The sequence below is a fragment of the Euprymna scolopes genome, chromosome 2 (assembly GCF_053919585.1).
Source record: "Euprymna scolopes isolate OS-2025 chromosome 2, ASM5391958v1, whole genome shotgun sequence".
Lineage (NCBI taxonomy): Eukaryota > Metazoa > Mollusca > Cephalopoda > Sepiida > Sepiolidae > Euprymna > Euprymna scolopes.
In genome coordinates, this window is record NC_136483.1 from 121,495,691 (window position 1) to 121,523,547 (window position 27,857).

The 27,857-nt window shown below is 33.6% G+C and overlaps 1 protein-coding gene across 1 annotated transcript; it reads left to right on the forward strand.

Moving 5' to 3' along the window:
* Positions 1-14,619: 14,619 nt before the first annotated feature.
* Positions 14,620-23,780, forward strand: LOC145240242 (pancreatic lipase-related protein 2-like). The gene is made up of 4 exons (XM_080103826.1): positions 14,620-15,037; positions 17,780-18,011; positions 21,308-21,424; positions 23,575-23,780. The coding sequence occupies exons 1-4, from the start codon at positions 14,654-14,656 to the stop codon at positions 23,721-23,723; spliced, it is 882 nt and encodes a 293-aa protein (XP_079959952.1). The 5' UTR covers positions 14,620-14,653; the 3' UTR covers positions 23,724-23,780.
* Positions 23,781-27,857: the final 4,077 nt, after the last annotated feature.

The window sequence follows — 27,857 nt, forward strand, 5'->3', positions numbered from 1 at the left end:
AGGTGGCAAGGCCGGGTATGTCCCCCATCGTCTTTCAGAGCTTGAACCTCTGCAAGAAGATCGCTTAGGTCTCTGAGTTTTGTATAGTCCCTTGTGATCTTAGGGAACACCTCGAGTCTCTTGAAGATAAAGTCTTCAATGACTTTGACGGCTCCGTAGCATTTGTCGAGCCTCCTCCATATCTCGTACAGCCCCTTTTCAGGCCGGTTGAAGTGAGCAGTCCTTAGTCTGTTGGCTTGGTCTGAAGAGTGTCTGCCGAGCCACTTCACCAGCACATCCATCTCCTCCCGAGGAGAAAGTCTCAATCCCGAGATAGTGTTCAGGAAAGACGCTTTCCAGGCTTTATAGTCTTTAGGTTGGTCTGAGAATCTTATTAGACTCGAGGAGAGCATTTCCCGGCGGGCCATGTATAGTAAAAGGTCGTGTGGAGGGTCCAAGGTTTGGTCAGGAGGAAGTCGGATGTGCTGATCGGCAGGGGGAACGACTGGTGCCTCTGACTGTTTTAGGGACCTCTGGCTGATGACATAGTCGGTAGTATGTTGTATTGCATCGAGAGGTGGTTGGTCGAGCATGGGGTTGGTTCTGTGGCGACGAGAGGAGGTGACTGAGCTTTCATCTCTGCTGGAGCAGGTGGCTGTGAGGGCCATTTCTTTGCGCGCTTTTATTTTTTTTAATTTTGTTTTTAGCTCAACCTCTTTCTGTAGAGTGTTAATCCTCAACATTTCAAGCTCCTGTTCCAGGTCCGCTTCACTGTCAATAAGGGCGAGATGAGCTTTAGCTGCTTCTGCTCTGGCTCAAGCTGAAGTAGACTTGGTTGAGGCTGAAACTTTTGACTGCGTGCAGTATGATCCGGCGGAAGACATCTTGCAATTGGTATTGTATCCGAGAATGTTTTCCACGTGGACTGGGTAATCCGCTCAATTCAGCAACCAGAGATTTTTTTACTGTTCTGGAACTTGCGGCAGTTATTCCTCAGAATCTTGCTTTCAGGTACCTACAATACCGTATAGCAATCAACTTTAGAAAGCGTGCGTTGGGCAGGCAGATAAACTCAAATTAACATAACGAAAACAACTATTACATTGAAAACGCTTTATTAATTAGGTAAAATATCTGAAACAAAAACAAACCAAATAGTTAAAAGGAGAAAACATAATTAAACAAAAGGAAATAATACATGAAAATAATTATGTTTTGGACAGGCTTCCAAATTAACAGATTCTGGGATATCTTATCTTTTTCAATCAACTGTTAGGTGAAAGTCCGTAACAGTTAGAAAAGTGTCTTTTCTCCATTAAATTGTTAGGTGAAAGTCTGGAGCGGCTAAAAAATGTCCTTTCCTTTTTTATTATTATTATTAAATCATTAGGCGAAAGTATGGAGTGGTTAGAAAGTGTCTTTTCTTTTTTCTTTTAAATCGTTAGGTGAAAGTATGGAGCGGTTAGAAAATGTCTTTTTCTTTTTATAACGGTCGTTATTCTAGTGCGGCGCATAACTACCCAAGCACCCATGAAATAAAAATAATAGCAGTCTGAGAAAAGATATAAGTTCTGTGCGAACGAAGAAGAAAATAATAAATTAGAATTTCTACAAATTAAATATGGAAGTCGCACACTAGATTAAATAAACAGAAACAGGGTTTCGAGTTCTTCATAGAAGGAATAGCCAGGTAAAGGAATAATAGGATGTTCTAAACGTACCTCATGGCTTAAACGGGGAAAGCCCAGTTCATGGAGTCGAGTAAAGTCCGACCGTGTAGTTTTGAATTCCGCGGTGAAAAGGAGGAAGGAGGGACAGAATCGCAGAACGAGACTAAAACGAGATCGCGTGGATAGCGATATGACATTTTTTTTTTTTCTTTTCTTTTTTCATTTGGAATGCCTAAACGGCTAAGTTTTCCATTAAGGAAAGATCAAGAAGGGAAGAAATAAGAAAGAAAACTATATATGAAAAAACTCGCACAGAGATGAATGAGAACGAGGCGTGAGGCACCGGTGCTCTTAAAGCGTGTGTCCCTTGTTAAAAAAGAGCCCGGTCTGGAGACAGAACAGGGATGGTATAATAAAATTGTGGGGTCTGCGTTCGCGCCTGGCCTCCATAGAATGGAAATAGGCACAAACTTTAATAAAGACTTTTCATATCTATCTGCGTAAGTATACTTTGATAATTATGTTTCAGTTTGAAGAAATATGGTATAATAAAATTATGGGGTGTTCGTTTGCGCCTGACCTCCATAGAATTGAAATATGTCACAAAGTTTAACAGTTTTTTTTTTTAATATAGATCCACAGAATATTGTGATAAGTGTTTCAGTGTGAACAGGTATGGTATAATAAACTATGGGATTTATCTATTTTATTTTTACTTTCATCATATTTTGCTTTGGTTTTGATACACCCAAATTCAACCCAAATTTACAACCCTTCCTTTTCATAACCTATCATACTTTCATAAATCAGAGTCCATTTTCTGTAGGCTGTTTTTTGAACCCAGTCAACGACGGGTACTTTTGCTAGTATATATATATATATATATATATATATCTTCAAGGATTGCATAAAATTCGATCTTAAAGCCTTCAAGATTCCTGTTCAGAATTGGAAAACTAGTGAAATGCCGGCCCAAATGGAGAAAGCTAGTTAGAAGTGGATCTGATATTTTTGAAGAGGAACGAATCAATCAGGCTGAGCTCAAAGGAAACCTGAGGAAAGGCAATATGTGAGTTTTACTTGATGTGTTGAACAGTTGGAAATGGGAGGCATGTGATCGGATACTCCTCTTGAAAGATGCTTACATTAACCACAAAAAAAAAAAAAACACATGCTTTGAACAGAGAGAGCAGAAAAGTGGAGGCAGAAGTTAACAAGTTTCAATACTCAACCTTGTCTTTGTCAACTGCTGGCCTGAAAAGTCATCTTCGAGCTCATGGACGTGGTTTGGGTGTCACTGACGATTCACCTAGCAACTGCGGTGAGGATGGTTATGAACATTGAGATGGCTAGCGTTTGTTAAGATAAAGCTATTACCATATATATATATATATATATCGACTATTCCATATATTAAACATTCTATTTTGCGTAAAAGTTAATTTCATGTTTTAAACTCCTTCATTGTTTTTACTTTAAAAAAATCCAGTTGAGTTGATGCAGAGGTTATGAAAGTCAAAAACAAATGAGTACTTGAGCTGATTTTTTATATTTAAAAAAAAATCTTGGCTTTTTATCATTATATTCTTTTTATTTATTTGTTTGTTTTTTTCTTCAGATAAAAAGATAATGGTTTGCTACATGTTTTTCCTGTTTTTATGGCTTGTCTTATTAGCATCAACATTAGCCAAAGGTAACCCTTTTTTTTTATTATTATTTTGTCAAAAATATATGATATGTGCCTAATCCTCATCACTGTACTGTCCACTCCTTCAAAAATTTATAGGCAAGAAGGAATATTAAGCTTTTGTAATGAACTGGAGTCAAATACATTGACCTCGGCTAACCTAATAAGATGTGATATTTCCAGGTTCTAAATTGATAGGCATTTTTTATTCTCTCTCTCTTTCTCTCTCTCTTTCTCTCTCTCTTTCTCTCTCTCAATTCTTTATGCACACATATACATCTATCTCTCACCTCACACACAAAATGGAGTCTTGCAGCTTATGACGAAGACTGAGTTTAGAGTCTATAGCAATATCTAAGGAACTACTTAAATATCCTTTGTTGTAATAATACAAAACATTTTTGGCTCATTTTGTAGATAAAAAATTATTAGTATAACAAAGTTTCCTTTCAACGCAACTCCACATGGTGGTAGTTGAAAAAACGCTGAATCCAAAGAAAAACATTAACTATTGATAATAATTGATATTTGCTTTCGTCTTCATACAAATAAGAAAACGATTCTATAAAGCATATTAAACCTTTTATCAAGCTAATTCATTTATACTTTCAAGGATGTTACAAGCCGTGAGAGGCTAAGTCCGAGGGTAATTGTCTCCTTGCAGCTCAATGAAAAGCAATTTCCCCATACACTTTCATTTATATTCTCAAGGGAAAAACATTTTTACAAGAACGTTTAGCATTGCCGCCATTTTCCTCTTTTTGACTTCCTCCTATTATCTCATATGTATACACAGTGAAGAGTAAGAAACACACACATGCATAGTTCAAAAGCTGCTCACACATGCATACACATAACAAACAGAAAGTTACATTACATAGAAAAATGCGAGCATGAAAAGTAATATGGTTAAGATTATACTTAGAAAAGTAAAAGGACTATGTATATTGCTAAAACTGGAAAAGAAAAAGACAAAATATTCTAGTAAAAAATATAATAAATTTATAACTTAAAATATTGTAGTATTAAGAATTGATTATTGAATTTAAAAAAAAATTCTTAATGCTGCAATATTTCAAGTTATGTATTTGTTATATTTTTTACTAGAATATAGTTTTCTTTTTCCTTTTCTAAGTTTAATCTTAACCATATTACTTTTCATGCTTGCATTTTTCTATATAATCCATGATTTTTCTAGGCTTTGCTTTGTAACATTATTTTCATACTTAGCACCTACATAATCCGACTTCTAAAAAGTTTATAATGACAAAAGAGAATTATATAAGGATGAAAAAAAAAAGGCATTAACTAAAGTTGTTAAATAGAAACAGACTTAGCACTTGCATAAGCCGATTTCGCAAAAGTCTTCAATTTTAAAAAAGAATTTAACTATATAAGGATGAAAAGAGAAAACCTTAACTAAAATTTTGTAAATAGAAAACGGGGATAATCAGCTGCTTACCATGTAGCTGTTTTGGAGATTTAAAAACAGGACAGCTATATATATATATATATATATATATATATATATATATATATATATATATATATATATATATATATATATATATATATAAATTAGAGGTTATATGTTCAAATTTCATTTAAAAAGAATCACTTTCCAAAATAAATTTATTATTTGCCTTCAAGTATTTTATAAGACTGTGTGTGACATCTTAATCAATAATTATTATATAAATATTAAAATAATCTACATTAGTTTGAATTTTAAATAATGAATTCAGACATAAACAGATAGCAGAAAGTAAATTATATTCAAACAAATCTTGAGAAACAGTTAAAAATTCAAATTAATAATAAATTCCTTGGAATTTCTTTTAGTGAAACTTCTTTCTACTTATGTAGGCCACACTAAACTGGGTTAATATGATCGATCAACAACATTAACATTAAAATGTGACATGAGTGTAACGGTCTTCTACTTATGTAGGCCACATTTGATTAGATTAAAACATTTGATTAACAACATTAATATTAGAATGTGACAATAGTAAAACAGCCTTCTAATTACGTAGGCTACATTTAACTTGGTTTATATGCTTGATCAACAACGTTAGCATTACAATGTGGCATTAGTGGAATGGCCTTCTTCTTATGCAGGCCATACTCGACTAAGTTAATTTGAATTTAATAAAATACGCATCAAGTGCGCTTGAAAGCCAAATACAACATAATATTAGGAAAATAAGCAAATATTTTACTTGTTTGAAATTTATCACAAATATATTTCAGAGGTATACTCCATCTTCAGTGTGTTGTTTTCTTTCTTTTTTTTCCTTTTCTTCTTCCTTGCCATGTTGTAAAGTTGGAGAAAGGTCTGTTTATTTAGAGCCACGTGTTGTATCTGGTGGTTGTATTTTGAAATGTTTCAACTGTGTGTAGGCAACACGAGAATAACGTCAAGAATGAGAGTTCATATAGAAACGTTGTTTTAATTTGAATTAAATAAAATATGTATCACTGAAGATGGAGTATACCTCTGAAATATATTTGTGATAAATTTCAAACAAGTAAAATATTTGTTTATTTTCCTAATATTATGTTGTATTTGTCTTTCAAGCGCACTTGATGCGTATTTTGTTTTATTCAAATTTAAACGTTTCTATATGAACTCTCATCCTGGACGTTAGGTTAATTTGCTTGATTAACAATGTTAATATTACAACATGACAATCGTATAATCTATATCTATAGGTAGAAGGCCGTTTCATTATTGTAGGCCATGCTCAACTAAGTTATTATACTTGATCAACAACGTTAACATTACAACTTGACAATAGTGGAATGGCCTTCTACTTATGTAGGCCACGCTCAACTAGGTTATTATACTTGATCAACAACGTTAACATTACAAATTGACAATAGTGGAACGGCCTTCTACTTATGTAGGCCACGCCTGACTAAATTATAGTGCTTGATCAACAATGTTAACATTACAATGTGACATTAGTGGAATGGCCTTCTACTTATGTAGGCCAAACTCGACTATGTTAATTTGCTACGTTAGCACGTCTGGGAGAGCTTTCCTTTTTTTTCTATCTTGTTATGTCATTATCTCCGCTGTTCTCAGCCGATTTGAGGTAGCGTAACAGATTTGGTTGCTATGGTAATGAACAGCCAATCAGAAAAAACGTCTCCTCATTTCTTTCAGATTCTGAGAACTTTATAACACCAGTAATTTTATTATAACTTTTGTTTTTGTTATGTGGAGATAGGTAACCAAACCGAAACATTCTACATAAGTAACCGAGTCACCGGTTTTCACCAGACCTTAGATAAAAACAGACTTCCTCCCTGAACATTAACATGCTGTATTTGTCTCTATGTAAATACATAAATAAACTTCTCTTTCAGTATTCAAACCACAGTGTATATTTATTTATTCCTTTCATGGAATACTTTATATTTGATATATCCAAATGATAGGCCACTTTACGACATATCAAATTGGCGACAGAGACGAGATGCAAACTCAGTAAAAAAACAAAGAAAAAAAAGTGAGCATGTGGTGAGCGTGAAAAAAAAACAACAATTTCTCAAAGAGTTTATATCCGATTAAGAAAATACTTCTTAGAAAGCGAAAGACGAGTATTGACGCAGGTACAAAGAATTTTTATATTCTTATTGGTGTTTTTTTTTTTTTACTTTCTGAAAATTTGACGGCATATAGTCTTGTTTTGAAAAGCGATTCAGAAGTGTTTTGTTTTTGGTTAATACGATAAAACGAATTGTACTGTGGAAATTGTTTTTCTGACATAAAGAAATTCTTAAAAGAAAGTTACGTGAAAAAGATGAAAAGGATCTCTGAAAATTGGTAAACTATTGATATTTTGCATGATGAATTTCTTTTTTTTTCTTTGAACATTTCTCAAGTGCTGACAAGACAATTTTTTTCATGACGAGATCTAAAGGGGAACATCTTATTTTTTGGAACAAAATTTTGTATATGTTGACTTTGTATTTGTGCATTAAAAAAAAAATGTCTTCCGAACAAATAAAAGAGTTAACGAAAATGATAATTGAAAGCTTGATTGCTCAGCAAAAAGCTCAAATTGAATTTCAAAAACGGATGTTGATTCAGCAAAAACGTTTTGAATCACACGTAATTCAGCAAACTACAGAGAATCATCTATTATGTGAAACTGTGTTGTTGCAAAAATCTGAAGATGCAGCATCTAGATTTTTTTCAGCAGAGGGTATAGCCAACTCTCTAACAGAGTTAAAATACAACCCTAACGAGGTGATACATTCCCTGCCTATTATCGTAGGTTCGAGATGATTTTTACAAAAAGATGTGAGAAATGGTCGGACGAGGAAAGAATCACACTCCTACTTCAGAAATTGGGTATGGAAGAAAACACAAAATTTACAAATTTGATTTTACCAAAGAAACTGGAAGATATTTCTTTTCGGAAACTGTTTGAATTTTGTATTCGATATTTGGTGAAAGAGGCAGCCTTTTTCATACAAGATATAAGTGCTTGAACATGCAAAAAGAAGAAACTGATGATATTGTCACATATGCGGGTAAAGTCAACGCCCAGTGTGAACTATTTAAATTAAAAGATTTGTCAGTTGACATGTTTAAGTGTTATATATTTGTTCAGGGATTGACAGCACCGAAGGACAAGGATTTAAGGTTAAGGATTTTATCGATTATGGAGCAATATCTAGAAATTAACTTGCAAAAAGTGACAGGAGAATGTCAGAAATTGATAAATGTGAAAAGGGATGCCACTAGGATAGATAGGATAGAGGGAAAAACTACATCCCACATCCTAATGGTAAAACAGAAAACATTTCCCAAGAACAAAGGAAAAAATTTTGATGTTGGAGCTGTGCGGGTTCGCACTTAAGAAAAAATTGCCCTTTTAAAGACCAACCTTGTGCCAAATGTGGTTTACTCAGACACTGAGCTTCCCAGTGCCAAACTAAACAAAATAAACAAAGGCAAAAATTTAAGTCTAAAGTAAATGTGGTGTTGTCAAAAGAAGAAGTGAGACAAGGAAGTAAAAGAAAATTTGTCAATACCAAAATAAATGGTCACATAGTGAAACTACTTTTGGATACAGGTAGCGATATTTCAATTATCGATGAGGTGACTTGGAAGAGGATTGGGTGTCCAAAACTAGAAAAAAACATTTAAAATTGCCAAAGGAGTATCCGGCAAGAGATTAAAATTTATGGGAGAATTTAATTGCAGTGTATCTCTTGGATCGAAAGCTTTTTCTGCAAAAGTGTCAGTTGTTCCAGGTATAAATTCTTGCCTCTTCGGAATTGATTGCATCATTTTGTTTGATTTATGGGAGCTACCCATGAATTCATTTTGTAACAGTGTGAATGTAGCTGAAAAGAAAAATTCCAAACAAAATGAGGATGTTCTTACAGTCTTAAAAAGTGAATTCCCAAGGGTTTTTTTCCGGGGGGTTAGGTATGTGTACTAAGACCGAAGTGAATTTTGAACTAAAGCAAAATGTGAAACCTGTTTTTAAGCAAAAAAGAAACGTGCCTTTTTCTTCAAAAGAAGATAGTGAAATTGAACTGCAGAGATTGCAGGAAAATGGTGTAGTTGAAAAAGTTGACTATTCTAAGTGGGCAAACCCCACTGTATATGTTAAAAAGAAAAATAAGAGGATTCAGGTATGTGCCAATTTTTCTACAGGCCTCAATGACTGTCTTATGGATCATAGTTATCCACTCTCATCCCCTAAAGACATTTTTACAAAGCTGAATGGAGGGAAAATTTTCTCCCAAACTGATTTATTTGAGGCTTACCTTCAGGTAAAAGTCAGTGAAGAATGTTCGAAGTATTTGTGTATCAATACCCATTTAAGACTCTTTAGACTCAAAAAGTTTCCTTTTGGTTTGAAAGTAACTCCAGCGTTATTTCAGCAAACAATGGATACAATGTTTGCCAATTTAGATTTTGCAATCGCATATTTGGATGACATTCTTATAAAGAGTAGAAATATGCAGGAACAGAAGGAGCATATCAGAACAGTTTTCCAAAGAATTAAGGAATTTGGTTTCAAATTGAGTGCCGAAAAATGTGAATTTTTTTAAAACAGATAAAATATCTGGGTCAAATCATTGACAGCCAAGGCAGAAGATCGGATCCTCAGAGAACAGAAGCCATTGAGAGGATGCCAGCAGCTAGCAATGTTGCCCAGTTACAATCTTTTTGGGGTTTAGCACAATATTATGCTAGCTATATCCCAAAAATGCATAAGTTAAGAGCATCATTGAACGAATTATTAAAAAAAGGATGAAAGTGGATTTAGTCGAAGGAGTGGCAAAGTGCATTTGAAGCCATTAAGAAATGCCTGCTATCTGATTTAGCACTGGCACACTTCGATCCACAGAAGGAATTGATTGTGGCGTCAGATGCAAGTGATTATGATATAGGAGCAGTACTTCTCTGTAGACTGGAAGACGGATCAATGAAGCCAATAGTTCATGCTTCCAGATCACTTTTGCCTGCAGAGAGAAACTATTCTCAAATTGAAAAAGATAGTTTAGCAATAATTTATGCAATTAGAAAATTCCATAGATTTATTCATGGCAGGATTTTCACGTTACAGACTAAGCACAAGCCCTTGTTGACTATTTTTGGATCTAAAAAAGGCATACCCACTCACACTGCAAACAGACTTCAACGATGTAGCATGATTCTGTTGAATTATAATTTTAAAATGGAGTACATTTCATCCCAAAATATCGGACATGCAGATGGACTATTCAGATTGATTCAAAAGTGTGCAGAATCTCTAGAGGACACAGTGATAGCTGCATTAAGAGAGGAAAAAGAACTCTCTGTGTTGTATAATAAGGGGACAGGCTGAAGAAATCGGAGAGGCAAGCCAAGAACGTGATATGAGGGTCACGTTTCAACCATGACAACATGGAATGTTGCACGAGCGTCACCTGAGCTAGTGACACACATTTTGGAACGCGGTTATGTTTCAAGGCCAAACAAACAAAAGGAAATTGGCCTACAATCGAAAATAATAACATCAACAAATATTTCATAACCAGATCGGAATGCAATTGACATTCGCAGCTGGCTAGAGAAACGTGACCGATATCAATATAAACAAAGATGTTTTGGTTTTCAGGAGAGAGAAGCGGCCGACACGGAGAGAACGAGTCTGTCATCTGTCAACACCCCGCCCCCCCCGCCACGCCACCTATCTCTAACAACACCTCTCTCCTCGCTAGTGGAGTCAATGACAACCGACAAAAGTGTAAAGAAAGATTGTTGAAAATAAACTCGAATTATTTTGTAAACAGTCGAATCTTTTAGTTGTCATTCAAAATATACACTCGTCAGTAAACTTGTCCGGCGACCATTTTGTCCACGCAGTTATATAGACTGAGTGCACACAACGCAACATCTGGACTGCTGTGCAACACGATTTGAGAGTTACCAGTGACTCTGGAGGACATCAATAAGGCAGCAGAAACAGATGAATTCATTGTAAGAACAAAAAAAAACAGGTGCAATTAAATGACAAGTTAAAGAAAGACTAAAAAATTTCGCCATTTTCAATTTGCTCACAGACTTTATTGTATGCAGACACAGTCGTCATACCAACCACACTGCAAAAGAGAATGCTAAAAGAATTCCATAGCGGTCATCCAGGCATGTCCAGAATGAAGGTCTTGATGCGAAGATATACATATTGGCCTAATATGGACTGGGACATCGAAAAAATGGTAAGAGAGTGTCGAGGGTGTCAGCTAGCAGCAAAGGCACCACCTGTACAGATACAACCATGGCCGAAGACGGATGCACCATGGATACGGTTACACATTACTTCTTAGTGGTTGTCGACAGCTTTACAAAATGGTCAAAAGTGCTTAAGTGTAAACATCCAACATCGACTAGTACTATAGATGCATTAAGACATCTCTTCAGTCGTTTTGGAGTACCTAAAACTATTTTCAGTGACAACGGCACCCAATTTACCAGCAAAGAGTTTGAAGAATTTTGCACCGCCCTATCCATTGAACATTTAACAACTGCAATATACCATCCAAGGTCAAACAGCCTCGCAGAGAGATTTGTTGACACGTTCAAAAGAGCTTTAAGAAAACACCAAGGAATGGACACTGATGAGAAGAGTCTTAAAAATTTTTTGTCTGTATATAGGATCACTCCTAACCCAAACATGAATGCCGGTTTGTCACCAGCTGAACTAATGTTCGCACGGAAAATCAGATCCGTATTTGACAGGATTTTAACAAATGCAACAAAGACAACAGCAACGAGAGAAAATCACTCGACAAGGTCCTACAAACCTGGTGACAAAATATTCTTCTTGAACTATAGGACTGGGAAAAGCTTTTGGGAGGAGGGGTGATCATGAAAAGAATTGGGCACATACTATATTCGGTAAGAAGTAGTAAATTTGACTGTCGCATGCATATGAATCAGCTAAGACCTCAACACACTCATGACTACAAACAGGCAGAAGATAATGAACTGCCCTTAGAGGTATTGTATGACTCTTTTAATATTCCTCTACCCATAGCACAACCTACCCCGAGAGTAGAAACTCCAGGTCAGAAAGTACCAGTTTCACCACCAGCTCCACCCCCTCAAACGGTGTTGAGGAGAAAAAGTACAAGGGTGAAAAGAAAAGTTAACCGACTGAGCCCCAGACCTAAAAACAAATGGTATTAAGCAAAATTCTCCATGTAGAATTTGGCTTGGGGGGAGGTGTTATGTGGAGATAGGTAACCAATCGGGAACATTCTACATCAGGAACTGAGTCACCGGTTTTCACCAGACCCTAGAAAAAAAAAGAGACTTCCTCCCTGAATGTTAACACGCTGTATTTTTCTCTATGTAAATACGTAAATAAACTTTTCTTTCGGTATTCCAACCAGTGTATATTTATTTATTCCTTTCACAGAATACTTTATCTTTGATATGTCTGAATAATAGGCCACCTTAGGACATCAGTTTTACTGAACGAAAATTCAATATTTTTTTCCAAAATATAGCTGAGAAGGTCATATATGAACTGTAAAAATTACTTGATATTCGGTCGCAAAACAAGTGAGTGGTGAAGCTTTAAAGCAGTTCTAAATGACACGTAACCATATATTCAAACAAGGTAGTGTTTGAATGATTTGCTTATCTTGTGAGTGCGACTGTGTATTATTTATAATGGTTGCCAATGACATTCCTGGTATAGATTGGACAATACAGCAGGTATGTTCAAACTCTTCAGACAACGAATGGAACATTCATTATATAGACAAAATAAATACAGAACAACCGGTGTTAAGTATAGAAAACAACTGACTAAAAAGCTGGCATTGATAGAGAAAGAAATATTTTGATCTAACATTATTATTAATAAATAACTAGCAACTAGAAACAAATAAAAATTACAGAGTGAATCGCCTCAAATTAATGTCATATAAACAGAAATCATGAGAGGATATTTGTTGCGATGATTGACAAAAAATGTCCACTATCTAGTAGAACTTATCATCACTAGCACCTCATTAAAACCATAATTTAATCTAAAAACAATTACCTGGGGTTTATTTTTCTTTGGTAATCGTTTTCTTAAGTGGAATAGCAGACTTACAAAATGAAATTTTTACCCAACTAAAACAAAAAACAAATCAACAGCCTAAGATCTCATTTCTCTCTAAGTCACACAAATCCAACTGACTTTCAAACATCCAACTCTAACTGGTTGCCTCAGGCCCATCCCTGCAGAGATCAAGCTCTAATTAACCATGAACATATTACTTAATTAGTTACCATTTTCTAAGACCATCTTAAAAATGTATTTAAACTACCTCCAAGATTCTCACTTGATCATGTATGACATCATCTCCGGCCACTTCATTGGCTTCCGGTTCTCATAACTCAACAAAGCCTTGACTTTTTCATGACATTTTTACTCTTTATTTTAAATGTTTTATGTTTTTCAACATATATATAAAAAATAGGTACTAGCTATAAGCTAATAGTATATATACCCACATCAGTATTTCCTTATGCACACTCAATGTAACCCTTCAATGTAGAAATACAAGCAGAACACTTCTGGCCACTTTTAAACGTACATGCAGAGTGCACTGACTGTACTATTTAAAAAAAAACTTATAAATATAAGAACGCTTTCTTTATAACTAGTGGGGGTGCCAGGCTTTGCCCGGGTGATTGTAGGTGTGTGTGTGTGTGTGTTGATGGGGGGGGGCGTGTAGATCAAAAAAGAAAAAAAGTTTTGGTAGGAAAGTAGACTCGAAAACAGATATTAAAAAAAACGAACAAAAACAAAAAAACAGCGAAAAAAATTTTTTTATAGGTGTGGGGGTGGGGGGTTAGATCCAAACCCTATGTTAAACTTCTTTTGAAAAATCAGAAAAACAAAAAAGAAAAAACAATGAACATGATGTAAAAAGAAAAAAAAGTAAAATAAAAAAAAAGTTTTGGTAGGTAGGTAGGATAGAATCTGGAATGTTGAGGCGAAAAACTTGGTAAGTTATCCACTCGCCCATGAAAGGAAAGTAACTGAAAACAATTTCAACTTAGCGTTTATAAATGGCAGGTGCGTGGCGAATCTAATTAGGTCAAAGGAAATGAAATTCTGCACTTAATTTTAACTGTGGGACAGTTCTTTTTAGTTTGTTTTTTACCCAACTTTGTCTGGTTTTGTTTCCCCAACATGTTGAGGAAAACCATCTCCCCCTTTATAAGGGGAGTGTCCAAATGAAAGCAATTGTCTGATATGACGGTGAAAACCAACATTGACCAAACATCCATTGCTTTCTGGATGCTTCCGGTCAATAGGCCAAGAACTGCACCTTAGTTTCACATCAATTTCACTTTTATGCAAAAAAGCCGAATCAACACAAAACAGACCGAAATAGCAAGAATTGTGTAAAAGTCGACATAAATAAATCTAGACGTAACACGCATTCGCAAATCCTAGATATTATTATCTAAGGGGTATATAAACAGTTGTAAGACATAGTATCCCCCCCCCCCGGCGAAAAAAGCCTTTCTTGGACATACAAAAACTCTTGTGCATGTTTTGCCTTTTATACATATAGATTAACCTAAAGCACAACTCCACATTGTAGACAAACTTTGAGTAGTTGAGGGTCAGTAAGGTAATATATTTTTTTCACATGAAAGTTAGAAAGGACTAGGAAAAGTGATGTTGGTGGGACGGAGGTAGTTAAGTATTGAGTGAAAATCTTGCCCATGGAAGTTTAATATTGTGCCCAGAAATTAGTTGATTTAGAGAGAATTGGTTAATTTGATATGCGACACCTCTTTTATATTATTTATTTTTTTATAAATAATTTATTGTTGATTTGTTTTGTTAATAATCATATTCACTGGTCAGTTTCAGATGTGAAATTTTCAAAGGTATGCTATGATCATTATGGATGCTTTTCCAATTCCCCACCATTCACAAATAGTCATGGTCATCTGCCCGAATCACCATCTAAACTCCGAGTCAAACTTCTGCTGTATACACCTGAAACAGGTGCAGAGAAACCACAGATTGTTGAGGACAATGCAGTCAGCCTTAACAGTAGTCGATTCTCAAATAAAAGACCCACCAAATTTATCATCCATGGATACCAGCAAACTGCGTTTGATGTGTGGGTCAAAGATATGGTCAAGCAAATCATGACACGGGTAAGTGCAACATTTTGCCGTATATTTATACTTATATGCATGGAAGTTAGAAGGTTTTAGTTATGAACAGGCATCGCCATTGGTGTGTAAAACTGCTCAGTGTTTTTTTTATTGTTTTCGTAATTGTTCTTGCATATAAAGAAGTGGAAAAAAAGAACTAAAAAACTAGAATATCCCACAATCTGTAAAATTAACTTTCCTAATTGAACAGTTTTGCATCACTTTTGTGTCGCCTTAAAAAAATTAAAATCAAAATATTTTTTTTTGTACTCTTATTCACCCAAACAAGACTTATTGTTAAAATATCTTTTGTAGAATGACATTGCCTAAATCCATACTGTTTGTCAAAAAGAAGATTAGCTTTTGTGGTGGGCTAGTGCTTGATTGATTAAGGTCTTAAAAATTTTAGTGCAGAGGTGCAGGAGACTGATAAGGCAATAATTGTGAGGGTCAGTCCTTTCACTAGAATTCTTGTACACTGGTATCACAGAGGCCATCTTCCAGCTATTAGGGAAGCAAGATTCAGCAAGACATTTGTTGTAGAGTTTGGAAAGTATGGGGGCTAGCTCAGCTGAGCATTTCGTAATTAGTATAGCAGAGATGTGATCAGGCTCACATGCCTTGGAGGTGTCTAAGTTTTTTATGATATCGTACGCATGAGAAGGGGTGATTTTCAGATGATCAGGTGTGGCTTCAGTCTGCATAAGGTTAGTTGGCTCTAAGGTGGAGTTATAGGCAAATCGCCGAGCAAGCAGTTACCTTCTCAGTTGCCTTGCATGTGACTTTCTGATTGTTAGATAGTGGAGGAATTACTAATTGCTCTTTATTTACTACAATATTATAAATTTTCCAAAATCGCAAGTTTATATCTTCTGTGAATTTATGTGTTACCTGGTTATTTCAGCATAACTTCTTTTAGCTGTGACTATTTCTCTCTTACAATGATTTCTAGTATCTATAAATTTTTGCCTATTTTTAAATGACTTATGACTTATGAACTGACGGAATTCATGCTGTTTTTGTGCAATGGCAGCTGTACAATCTATAGTGGACCATGGGATGAATGGGGTTTGCTATAATACTTCCATGTGAGAACAAATGCTTCAATGCCTGCTTTGCACAATTTGGTTGTTCTATTAGCACACTGTCCTGCAGAAAGAGAGAAGATATTAGTCTTTGATATGTTCTCTGATGCCATTTTGTAGTACCTTGTCGTTTTGAGCAATGACTCCTCACTTTAGGGTTGGAATTTAAGATTGATGTCTACTGCTTCCACTAGGTGGTCTGCATTTCCAATTGTGCATTAGTCGCACAATCGTCAGGTACTGTGGTAAGGAATAAGTCTAGAAGTGAAGCTTGCTGATGTTCATGATCTGGGAGGCAGGTCAGAAACATGAGTTTCTGAGTGAGGGAATGGCTATAGAGAAGCTATAAGTACGTCCATGTATTCATTCTTTACAGCTAATGAAAATCAGTCTCCTCATCTTCATAGTTATTGTTTCACCACGTTTCGGCCAATTCATTCTTTGGCCTTCTCAGGTGATTAACCACGGCAGGATAGGAATGCTGAGTCTTGTAACTGTATCCCGAGTAATTACTGCCTTCCATAGTTGTTGATCACTTGAAGAAGGCCAGAGGATGAGTTGGTCGAAACCTGGTAAAAGAACAACAGCTATGAAGATGAAGATAAGTCTGCAAAAGAATGAATACACAAATTATGAAGTCTCATCTCAAATAATTTTAATATATATATATATATATATATATATATATATATATATATATAACATGTTCATATTTCGACTGAATCAAAAATGTCACTGATTACATAAGCCCATGAGATTTTGCCAAACTTGTAAAATTGACAAAATCTAGAAATGAAGTAAACTGACTTCAAACACTTCACTCAGCTCCACCTCCACTTTTACTTGCTCATGCACCAAAGCAAGTAACTCTCTTCAAGCAACACTTAAGTATCCTTTTATTCTTATACACCTTTTGTTGAACTGAGTGTCTGAGTGAGGGAATTGCTATAGAAACAAATTATTTGAATATTTAAACAAAACAAATTATTTGAATATTTGAAAATATTAAGAAAATGAAATATCCATTTTTTTTTACTAAAAATGAATAAACTTGGCATTAAATAATTTGAAAAGAGTTGATATGCCATAACAAATATCTTACAAAATTTGCTGAATTTGTAAAAGGTTTTATGTCATTTTTTCCTGTGTACTCACGAGGTATACAACTCAGGATCTTTTTTCACTCCACTACGCTTTGTGTTTGTAAAAACTGATTTTTAACTAATTTTGTTTTAACTGGTGTAGAACAACTGGAACAGCATGAAAAAACCCCAACAGAATTGAGATTTACGTATTTTCCATTTTATTGTGTTGCAAAGTTTTATATAATTTTTCTTTACTGAAGTTGTCACGTTGCGATGTTGACTAAAAAGTGTTTTTATTATTTTTTTTTAAAGTATTCTGTTATGTCAATGATCTGGTATCAGCTGGAAAAGGTTCTGATGTTTTCTTCAAGTGATGACAGTGTGTCATTAACCATTTCAATATAACCATATTGGTCCAAGATTCATTCAAATTTTGCCTCATATGTCATTTTCATTGTCTAGAAATTAACTTTTGGTCAACGAGAAAGCATCTTAATTTTTAAAATTGCAGGTCTTACAAAACGTATTACATAACTACTCACTATTTTTCTTCTTTTGTTTTCTTTTTCAAGGAAGTTGCTAATATTTTCGTTGTCACCTGGAATACAGGTGGTAAGGGGGTTTTATATCACCAGGCGATTGCAAATGCCCGCTTGGTTGGTGCTGTTGTTGCTAGCACCATACAAACTCTTCAAAACAACTTCCATGCTTCCCTGGATACCTTTCATCTCATTGGTCACAGTCTGGGAGCACACATCGCTGGATATATTGGACAAGCGGTGCAAGGACTTGGACGCATATCAGGTTTGTCTATTTATCACATACACATATTAATCCTGACAAAAAATATGAACTCAATGCTTGTAAAAATTTTTTAGATTATTTTTAATCCATGAAAGATAAACTCAAAATCAGAAACAAAATCTATTTTGTTATTGACAAACTTTTGGGCTTCAAAAAACATGCTTCAAATTAACTAAAATAGTTTATTTTAATTAATAATCAAAATCTTTTCAACAAAAAGTAGAAAAATACATGATTGCATCATTCACTAAAATTTGAAGAAAATATTATGGAATTACCTTAATAAGAATGAATCTTTATTAAAGTAATCAACTAAGGTATTCATATATATTGTTAGATTATTTGCACTGCTGTTCTCATCTTGGTGGTTATTCTTACAATGTTTCACCTGATGTAACCATTCTGCAATCGATAAAAGTGTAAAGTAATTATTAGTTCTAAGTGACAATCTTATGGAGGTTGAAGGTTCAATCTTCAGTACAGGTGATACTATCAATACAATTACGAATTGTGTTACACGCATGCATGATTGGGTGTTGATGACAATATGAGAGTCATCTAAAATGCATGATAACAAGAATCCCTCCTCTCCCTTTATTACCAACCCCATCCATCCCCCCTGGTCACGTCATATATAGTTTTATCCCCTTACCCTCCCCACATCCGTTCTTCCTTCCTAAAAGTAAAAAGGGAGAGAAAGCAAGTAGCTTGAAATAGAATTGACGTGAAAATAAAACCACATGGGGAGAGTCCAAATGCCATAGAATGCAGACATTACCAGAATCAACGACAGAGAAATTACCAAATTTGCCATGCACTAGAATCAACTCAGTTTGGAAATAGCTGCACTAAAGAAAGGGCAAATATTTAACAGCATAGCAGAAAAAAGCAGACATTCTAAAGAACCATGCTTACTACAAATCGAGGAATGGACATGTTAGTATGAACCTTAAAGAACAATTAAAATTCTGAGAAGTTAGGAATTGGATGATTGCTCCTCTTGAATATTTTATTTCCGTTGGATCTTTCACTTTATTTAGATTATACCTTTTCCAAGTGATAAGTATTCTGTGCTTATAATTCCCCCTTTTTATCCCAATCCTTTCCACTCACATGAATAGCCAAACTAAAATCTTCAGACATTTGTTTTTGTGTAACCAAATATCATTTTATATAAAGAAAGGAAAAAGGAGAGAAAAAAGAGGCATTGGTTAATTTGCTGACTTTATTTGTTTTGACCCATTAGGACATTGCATGCTATGTTTTGTGTTTATTAAATTTTATTGCATAATAAAATAATTGATATACATAGAGATACATATGTATAGTCTTGTTGTTGTGTCCAATCATTTTCTCTTGTCTTGTCGAATTGTGTTCTTGGTTATTACATAACAGATCAAAGAACCTTGGATTACCTTGCCATTTGGGTAATAACATTCCATGACTGGCATATTACATTTTTTTCTTTTCTTAACACATATTCGAGAATAAATTTCAAGTTGGAATCCTCAACTGAAGTTGTATTGTAACAATTGTTTAAAACTTTAACCCCATCATAGCTGAGAGAAAAGTGCAAACTACCGCATGAATTAAATAAAGGCTTCCGTTTGAAATGTTATACAGATTCCTAGTCAAGATTGATAAGATGCACCAGATGAAGGTCAGAGATTATATTGATCAAAATATTGTGAGAATAACATCCAAGGTGAGAACAGTAATCTGAAAAATCTAAAAAAAGTAAATTTTTTGGTAGTCAATTAAAGGTTGCTGGAGATAGTTTTCCAGCTAGAATTTAAGTTTGCTCTATTGAGTAGCATTGGATTTATCCAAAGACATTTTAACACATCACTCAATAAGTCTCGAGCCTAAAAACAATAACTTTAGGTCAAATTATTTATTCATCAACATAGTCTCTTTCCTCAATTCAATGCCTTTTTTGGAAAATGATTTGTTTTTGGCTTCAAAATACACCTCGGTTTCTATATCACTATTTCATTGGAGCCAAATTGCTTTCTTTTGGAGCAAAAGTTTGAGGTCTACAAACAGCCGGTAGTTGATAATGTGCAATTACTATTTTTCAACTTATTTTCTCTACATTTTGTGGGATTTAATCCAAATTGCTTTCTCCATAGTAATATACGTTAGATTGAATAGGAAAAATAATGTTTAAGGAGGAATAATTCTTTACCCTTAAGTTGTCTCCCATATTCAAAATAGCATTTTTGGAAAGCAGAGTTATCTACCCATGCATTTTTAACCGGCCGACAGTGGGAAAACATTCAATGGACATCTGCTCAGCAAGAAGCAATAGATACGACCTCATTTCAAAGTTTTTTTTTCAGGTGTATTTTTATAAATAAGTAGTACAGAGACCTGATGTTGCCTGGGATTTAATGATGATCAATGAATATTTCATTCTCATATTTTATTGTCATCAAAATGGTGAAATCGCTCATTTTTAAATCAAATCAATAGATTGCCTGCTCTAATTGGGGATCTATCGTTTTGCACTAGGAGGAAGCTTCACATGCCTCTCCACTGTGACTTAATCCACAATACATTGTAGTCTACATTGTACTGTAGAGAACATATTTTTGATTTTATAAAATTATTTTTTATCTAATGGCTTCAATGAAAGTTTAAAATGCAAACATCAAATATTATGCTTCAATTATGCTCTAAAGAGAAACATTCGTTTCAAACGTTCCTGTCATATCAAAGAACCTACTGTTGATTTTATATGCCTGACCTTACTGCTTGTGCAGTGATAACGCTTGAATTTAAGTTTAAAATGAAAAAGTCAAGTACCATGCTTCAATTGTGCTTCAAACAGAAACATTCATTTTGAACTTTCCCTTGTCAACCTACTGTTGATTTTGTATGTCGAGCCTTTCAGCTTGTACGGTAATAAAACTTCTCAAATGCAATTGTAATGTTAGGCTGTGTCAGGTGTTAACTTTAGTCAAAATTGCCTGTTCCTGCTTTCATTGGATTATTTCAGTTACTGATTATCGATACTTATCAAAGACATTCTGATACAAAACCTATCTAAGAACACTACCAGGCACATTAAGTACCTCCATGTGAAATTTCATAAAACTCGGCCCAGCTGTTTTCGAGTCCATAGGGAACGAACTCACACATACAAAGTTCTTTTTGTATATAATAGTAGAGATTATTATTGATCTACACAGAATCGTTTTCATCCAAATTATTTTTTCATATTTTTACCTTACCACTCACAAATCATTTTATTTTCAATATATATTATCAAATGTGCACATGTTCTACTGCAGGTCTTGATCCAGCCGGCCCAGGTTTTGAAGGGAGAGATGATCAGGTGAAGTTGGATCGTTCAGATGCCAAATTCGTTGATGTAATTCACACAGATGTGAAATCTTTGATGTTTCTAGGTAACTTATCTGTAATTCTATCAATTCTGCTTTACGGCTTTTGAGTGATTAACAGTTGAGTTTCTGTAGTTTACATTTTACATTTGGTTTCGTTTTTATTTGTATTGAAGTGAGATTTGATCTGGTAGATAAAGCATCTCTTGCCCTGTTTCTAATTTGATGGATGATGTCATAATTTTGTGTCATCCAGTGTGCCCGGTGTTTTTTTTACCTCCTCTGTTTTAATGGATGTTATCCTTTTATCATTTATCACATCATAATAATAGATCTCTTCTCAATGTTTTAATGAATGCTGTCATCTATTTGTAGCATTATAAAGAATATAACGATGTCTTCCAACTCACATAATCTCTTTGCCATTATCCATTTGTGGAGATAGACAACCACAAAGTTTTAGTTTTATATATACATGATTTTTTTTATCATACTATTCTTCTTTCATAGTTATTGTAATTTCTATTATTACAATTCATATACTTACTGTATTTATTATTTATATATATTGCACAGTAAAAAAGAAAACATCATTCATGCTTTAATGATGCCTAAACGTAACGTGCTGGTTTTAGAGTGATGCCGTCTAATGACGTTGTTGTTTTCTGCTAGATGTCTCACATCCAGTTTGACCGATTTTTAAACTTACTCAAATTTCCTGCCCTGGAAGATCACATTGTAAAATCTATCTTTTCCCACAAAGGACTCCGGTTGACTATTTGCTTCTGACTTCCTGTTATCCACTTTTCAAATCATATAGTCCTTAGCTCTTTTGATAACTGATGTTTAAAATTCTTTTCACACACTGAGTTGAAGATTCTTTTGCTTTTTGTTCACACCTACACGACAATGTTATGGTGACTAGTATCAATTGAATACCCGGGTGGTCTATTCAATATCTTGAATAATGAAAGGTTGACAGATTAACACAACACTTATCTGGATGGAAAGTAAATACTTTGGATCATTTCTGCTGGCAATGGCTATGAACATGCCCAGGTGCATTCATTGCACACATGCATGATTGTTTCACTTGTTGTGCTGATCCAAAGTTGTTTGATCTAGTTAATGCGGGAACTCTTCTTCAAAACAAAAACCACATCACAAGCTTAAAACAACTAACAAATATTTATTTTTCTTTGGACATTAAAATGACACATTTTTTTTTTTAGGTTGAACAGCAAACTTGCAAGTTGAGATTTTTTTGACTACACACTCTTCCTATTTTCGGGAATCTTTTCACCCATAACTGAATTTCAGCCTTTGTTAGTTGTCACCATTTGACTATTCAGAAGCTTTTTATACTTGAGATATTCACTGAAGATAACAGCTATATAGAGTCCATTCAAAGAAGCTTATTTTCAAATCTTTGACATTACTTTTCTCAAATAGGTTGGTCTCCATTTATTATGATATATTATTTCAGGAAAAAAATAAAAATATCTTGGGTGGCCGAACTACATCCAGAAATATTTCTAATTCTCTATGTGTTTCCCCCTTCCCTTGTCTGAGCAACTATCATCTGCAACATCTGCCATTCATATGTACCATCAAAACATGCAGCCCACTATCTTATAGCATGACAGCATGTTGGCATAAAATTTTACATTTATGATGAGATGAAATATATCTCAGAGACATTCCAAGTGATGCACTGATTTCACTGCCCATTTCAGATTTTAAATCATTAGACGCACTTCACCAGCAACCTAACCATTTCTTAAAAGAAAATGCTTCCTCCTCAAATGTGCTACATAAACATTGATAACTAAATGGCTAGAAAAAAATACATATAACATGAATGCACAACATCAGCCAATGAAAATCATTCTAGCAATTCTACTCCCTCTATTTAAGGCATCCACCATGATAGATCTTATTTTTCCAAAAACATAACTGGATAGAACTGAGTGTCAACTTCCTTTTAACACTTGTGGAGTCTGTTTCTATTGCTTTCTTTCCTCTTTGCTGCTCCTATTATGATTTAAGTAATTAGGAAAAATTGATTGTATGGTTTATGCTGTCAGAGTAAGATTTTATGGGATTTTTATGACAAAAGTTGGCCTTTAAAAATGTGTGGTTTTGCAGCATCCATAAAGTGCACTTTGACCTAAAATTATACAATTTCTTTTTCATTTTTTTTTTTTTAATTTCAGGCTTTGGAATTCGACAGCCAACTGGAACAGTAGATTTTTATGTCAATGGAGGAAAATCACAGCCAGGATGTCCAAATGCATTTTATGCTAATGCTGTTAATCTTTTACAAGGAAATATAAAAGGTATTCTCAAATTGTCTAAGTGCTGACCAAGCTCCAAATTTTTTAACTGAACTTTTGTGTCTGCAATAATAAAATACTCCCAAATATAAATAAATCAATTTAGCATAATATGCAACACGATAAAGAAAGTATTTTATTGCACACAATCATTTAAACTTCAAATTTAATTCTTCATTCACTTTGAAAAATGCAAAAGTATTTTCATGTATCAAAACGGTTCACTGTCATTTAAACGAGTCTTAAAATACTGTATGTAAAGTTGGAAGCAAATACCAAAACACAGCTATTTGTATGCCTAACTTTCATATTTTTAAAATATTATGTTCAACTTATGGCAACTTAAATTAAAACTATTTTTAAATTACCATAAGTATATGTATAATATGAGTTATATATTTAAGAGGAATACTTATAGCTAGATTAATAGCTGTCGGATGGTTAACAATGTTTGTTTCTTATTCCATAACTACAAAAATAATGTTTGTTAGTTGGTGGTTCAAATCCATATGGATCTATTGTGGTTAGTTATTAATACCTGTTGTCGTGGATATCCAGTGGTGAAGGCACAATTTGGAGGCTTTAGAGGGTGTGATGTCAGCACAAAGTTAGTATTACAACCTGGTCTACTTTGAGAGTGGGGTGGCAGTACCTGTCCGAGTTTAATCAAATTTCTATCATAAAACTATATGAATATGTAATGAGTTAAAGACAACATCATGCATAAATATTCAAAATTATTAAGAACTTGAATAAAGACTTCTACCAAAATCAGTTGTTTTTGTTACTTAGGAGTCACCACTTATCTAGGCCTGAAGGCCACTCGAGGATAAGGTTTAATGAATGTAAGGTGGCAGTGTAATAATCGTTAATGGCGTCAATTGGGAAGAATTTGGTATTAAATAATTTAAAAAGAGTTGATAAACAAATGCACTTATACTGTTAGAAAAGTTATGAACTCAGGTTCTTGTCCAGAATTCCTACATTAAAATATCAAATTTTATGAGTAACAGCAGCTGTCTTGTCTGCCATTTTGGAAACAATCTATAAAAAACAATGGAGATAATTCAATAATTAAAACTTGCAAGATTTATGTTGCAATCAACATTAAATCTTGCAAGTTTGAATTATTGAATTATCTCCATTGTTTTTTATAGATTGCCTATGAATTCTCATAAACTGCTTTAAAACGATTTTCTTATGAACAACTAAAAACTAATTGAGCAATTTACATGATTTTCATCACAGGTACGTACATCATACAATTTGTTTCTTTATTTTTGTTTTAATATAGGTGGACAAAAATTTGAACTCACGATTACTCCCCTCCCTCTTAAAGTTATGTGTAATATAGAAAAAAAAGGGGGGGGGGCCCAGCAATAACTCGTTTACAATAAATATTTTACACTTTAATATAACTTAAAAAGTTGTATTGTGCTCATTTTCAGTCTCTCTAAATGTGTCAGTCGATTGACAAAATATTATTTCTTTTTTCAGAGTTGATGAGCGGTGTCCTATGTGACCACTGGAGGGCAGTAGACATATATCTATCATCTATCAATGAATGCAACTTTTATGCATGTCGGACAGCATCAGTGCACAGCGCAATCTGGGGACATTGCAAAACAAAGATCTCCAAAGATTATGTCATGGGATATGATGCACCAGTCACCCCTCCAGGAATTTATTACGCAAAGACAAGCCGAAAAAGGCCATTCTGCTAGTGATTCTGTGCAAAATCACTTCTATGAAAAAAATGTCTTGGGATTTTTATTAAATAAGACAATTTTTATAGTAAATATTCCAATAGTTGTCAAGTCTTAGAATTTGAGTGCATTTCGATAACAAAATATTAGTTGAGAAAATTAACATTATACATTGAAGGAAACTAGGATATCAAAAATTATTTTAATACCTGTAAATTCCCTGTGACCAAGATAATAATAAAGGCAACCATGTCTAAACAAAATCAAGTTTTTGAACACGAGAATCTGAAGAAATGACCAAGGGATGTAACCTCAGCTACCTGAACACTCTATATATAAAAACTTATCATTTACTCCTTCCCCCTCTCACCCCATGCATCATACATATTTGTCACATGTTTCTTTAGATTTTAACTTGTATTGATTTATAGAATTTAATATACTTTAACAACTAGAAAAACACCACTGAAGAGGAGATTTTGGTAAAAAGAAAACATACATTTGACCGATGTCAGTAACTTTGGTTTACCTACCAAAATTGGAAAAAAATTTTTTATAATTATAAAAATTATTATACAGAAATCAATTATTTGAACTAAAAATTTGACCTAAAAAATATAAATTTGACATGCTATCAGTTGAACGAGTTTAACATGACAAAGTATTTGACATTGCACTTACCCAAATCTCAAAACATTTTTTCAAATTAATTTGCACTCAGAATAATATAAAAAAAAATTCAAAATCATATATATAGGTTTTTCATCGACTTACAAGATATGCAAGCTACGATTGACTAACTTTACAAATATATATATATATATATATATATATATATATATAGAGAGAGAGAGAGAGAGAGAGAGGTGTATTACAGAAGATCAGAAAAACCTTGGTACCATCGGTTTCAGACCCAACATAAAGGGGAACTAGTCTTTGGTTCTTTATATATTGGACTCTTCAGCCTTTGTTTATATAAAGATATAAATAAATAATCAATCACTTTGCTGGGGCTCTCACACAAAACCTACAGATTATATATATCTATATGCATGCATGGTATATATTTTCTAAGTAGCCTTTACAGTCTCCATGTCCATTTGTATCTTAAAATTATTTTCTTCAAAATAGCCACAAAATGCCCCCAAGATGGAAATTGCCATTGTCAAGATTAATTGTATTTTTTCCTTCTTGGCAGACTGAGGACAGTCTGCCAAGAAGGAAAAAATACAATTAATCTTGAAAAAGTATGGCTGTTTTTAAGAGAAATAGTAATAAAATATGACCTAAATCTGATTATATAAATAAGTTAAGAAAATATTGATAACAATAACTTCACCAATATTATTACATAACCTAATATTTTCACATTAAGTTAATATGAACTTATATGTAATCAATTGTAGTCGTAAGTTGGTATGTATGTGGATTTTGTCTAAAAATATAATCTACATGAAAAAAATGATTAAAGTCAAAGTTATTTAAATAAAAAAATATTAATAAAATGATAAGAGAAAATGTCAAATCTTTCATTTAATTTCAAAAATAAATTTCACTTATAGAGTTGAGACTCAAATAAAAAAAAGTGATTGTTAATTTAAAAAAAATATTTTTTTCATAACAGAGTGCATTCTAAAATTTCAGTGTAAATGTGAATTAAACAAAATTAATATTTTAAAACAAAAATGAATCAAAATGTCCTTAGAAACTTCTATTTGTGTCAATTTAGCAAATTGACTACATTCTATAAATTATGGATATCATGTTTTTCTTTTTTTTATGCAATAATGAGTGACAGTTTAAAAATTAAAAAATGACAGATACTAGTAGGACCAGTGTTCAGGCATTGCCTGACCAAATTGAGGAAAATAAGAATTGTAACCTTCAGAAGTAAACTGACTGTAAAACCCTTTTCATCAAAAAATGTTATAATATAAAATAATATTTGTAAAATGTGTGTGTGTGTGGGGGGGGTATTTTATAATTCAACAAAAGAATAAGTCAACTGATTTGTTTATTAATGAATTGAAATACATTCTAGTAGAATTGAATGTTGTAATGAATTTAGTGTGGATGGATGAAGGCACTTTTTTGCTTCAGGGGATGGTGGTAGAGGGGGCTTTGTTTTTAATTTACAATATAGAAATAAATTGATTGGGAAAAAATGGAAACACTTTTCACACAAAATACTAAGTTTCTATTCACAACATTTAACAAAATGTGTAAATATAATGATGTGTTCTAATAAAATGAAAATAATCATTAAATAAGAAACAATAAGAATGGATAGTCAATTACTGAGATGTACAAATTAACTAAGCTTAGGACACTAATCGCATGATCACTAGATTAAGAAGTTATTGTTCTATTTTGAACATGAAAACATGAATCTGGCATATTAAGCTCATTGACAATGTAATATTTCGCGATAATATTCAGAGTTGAGTTGCAAATATA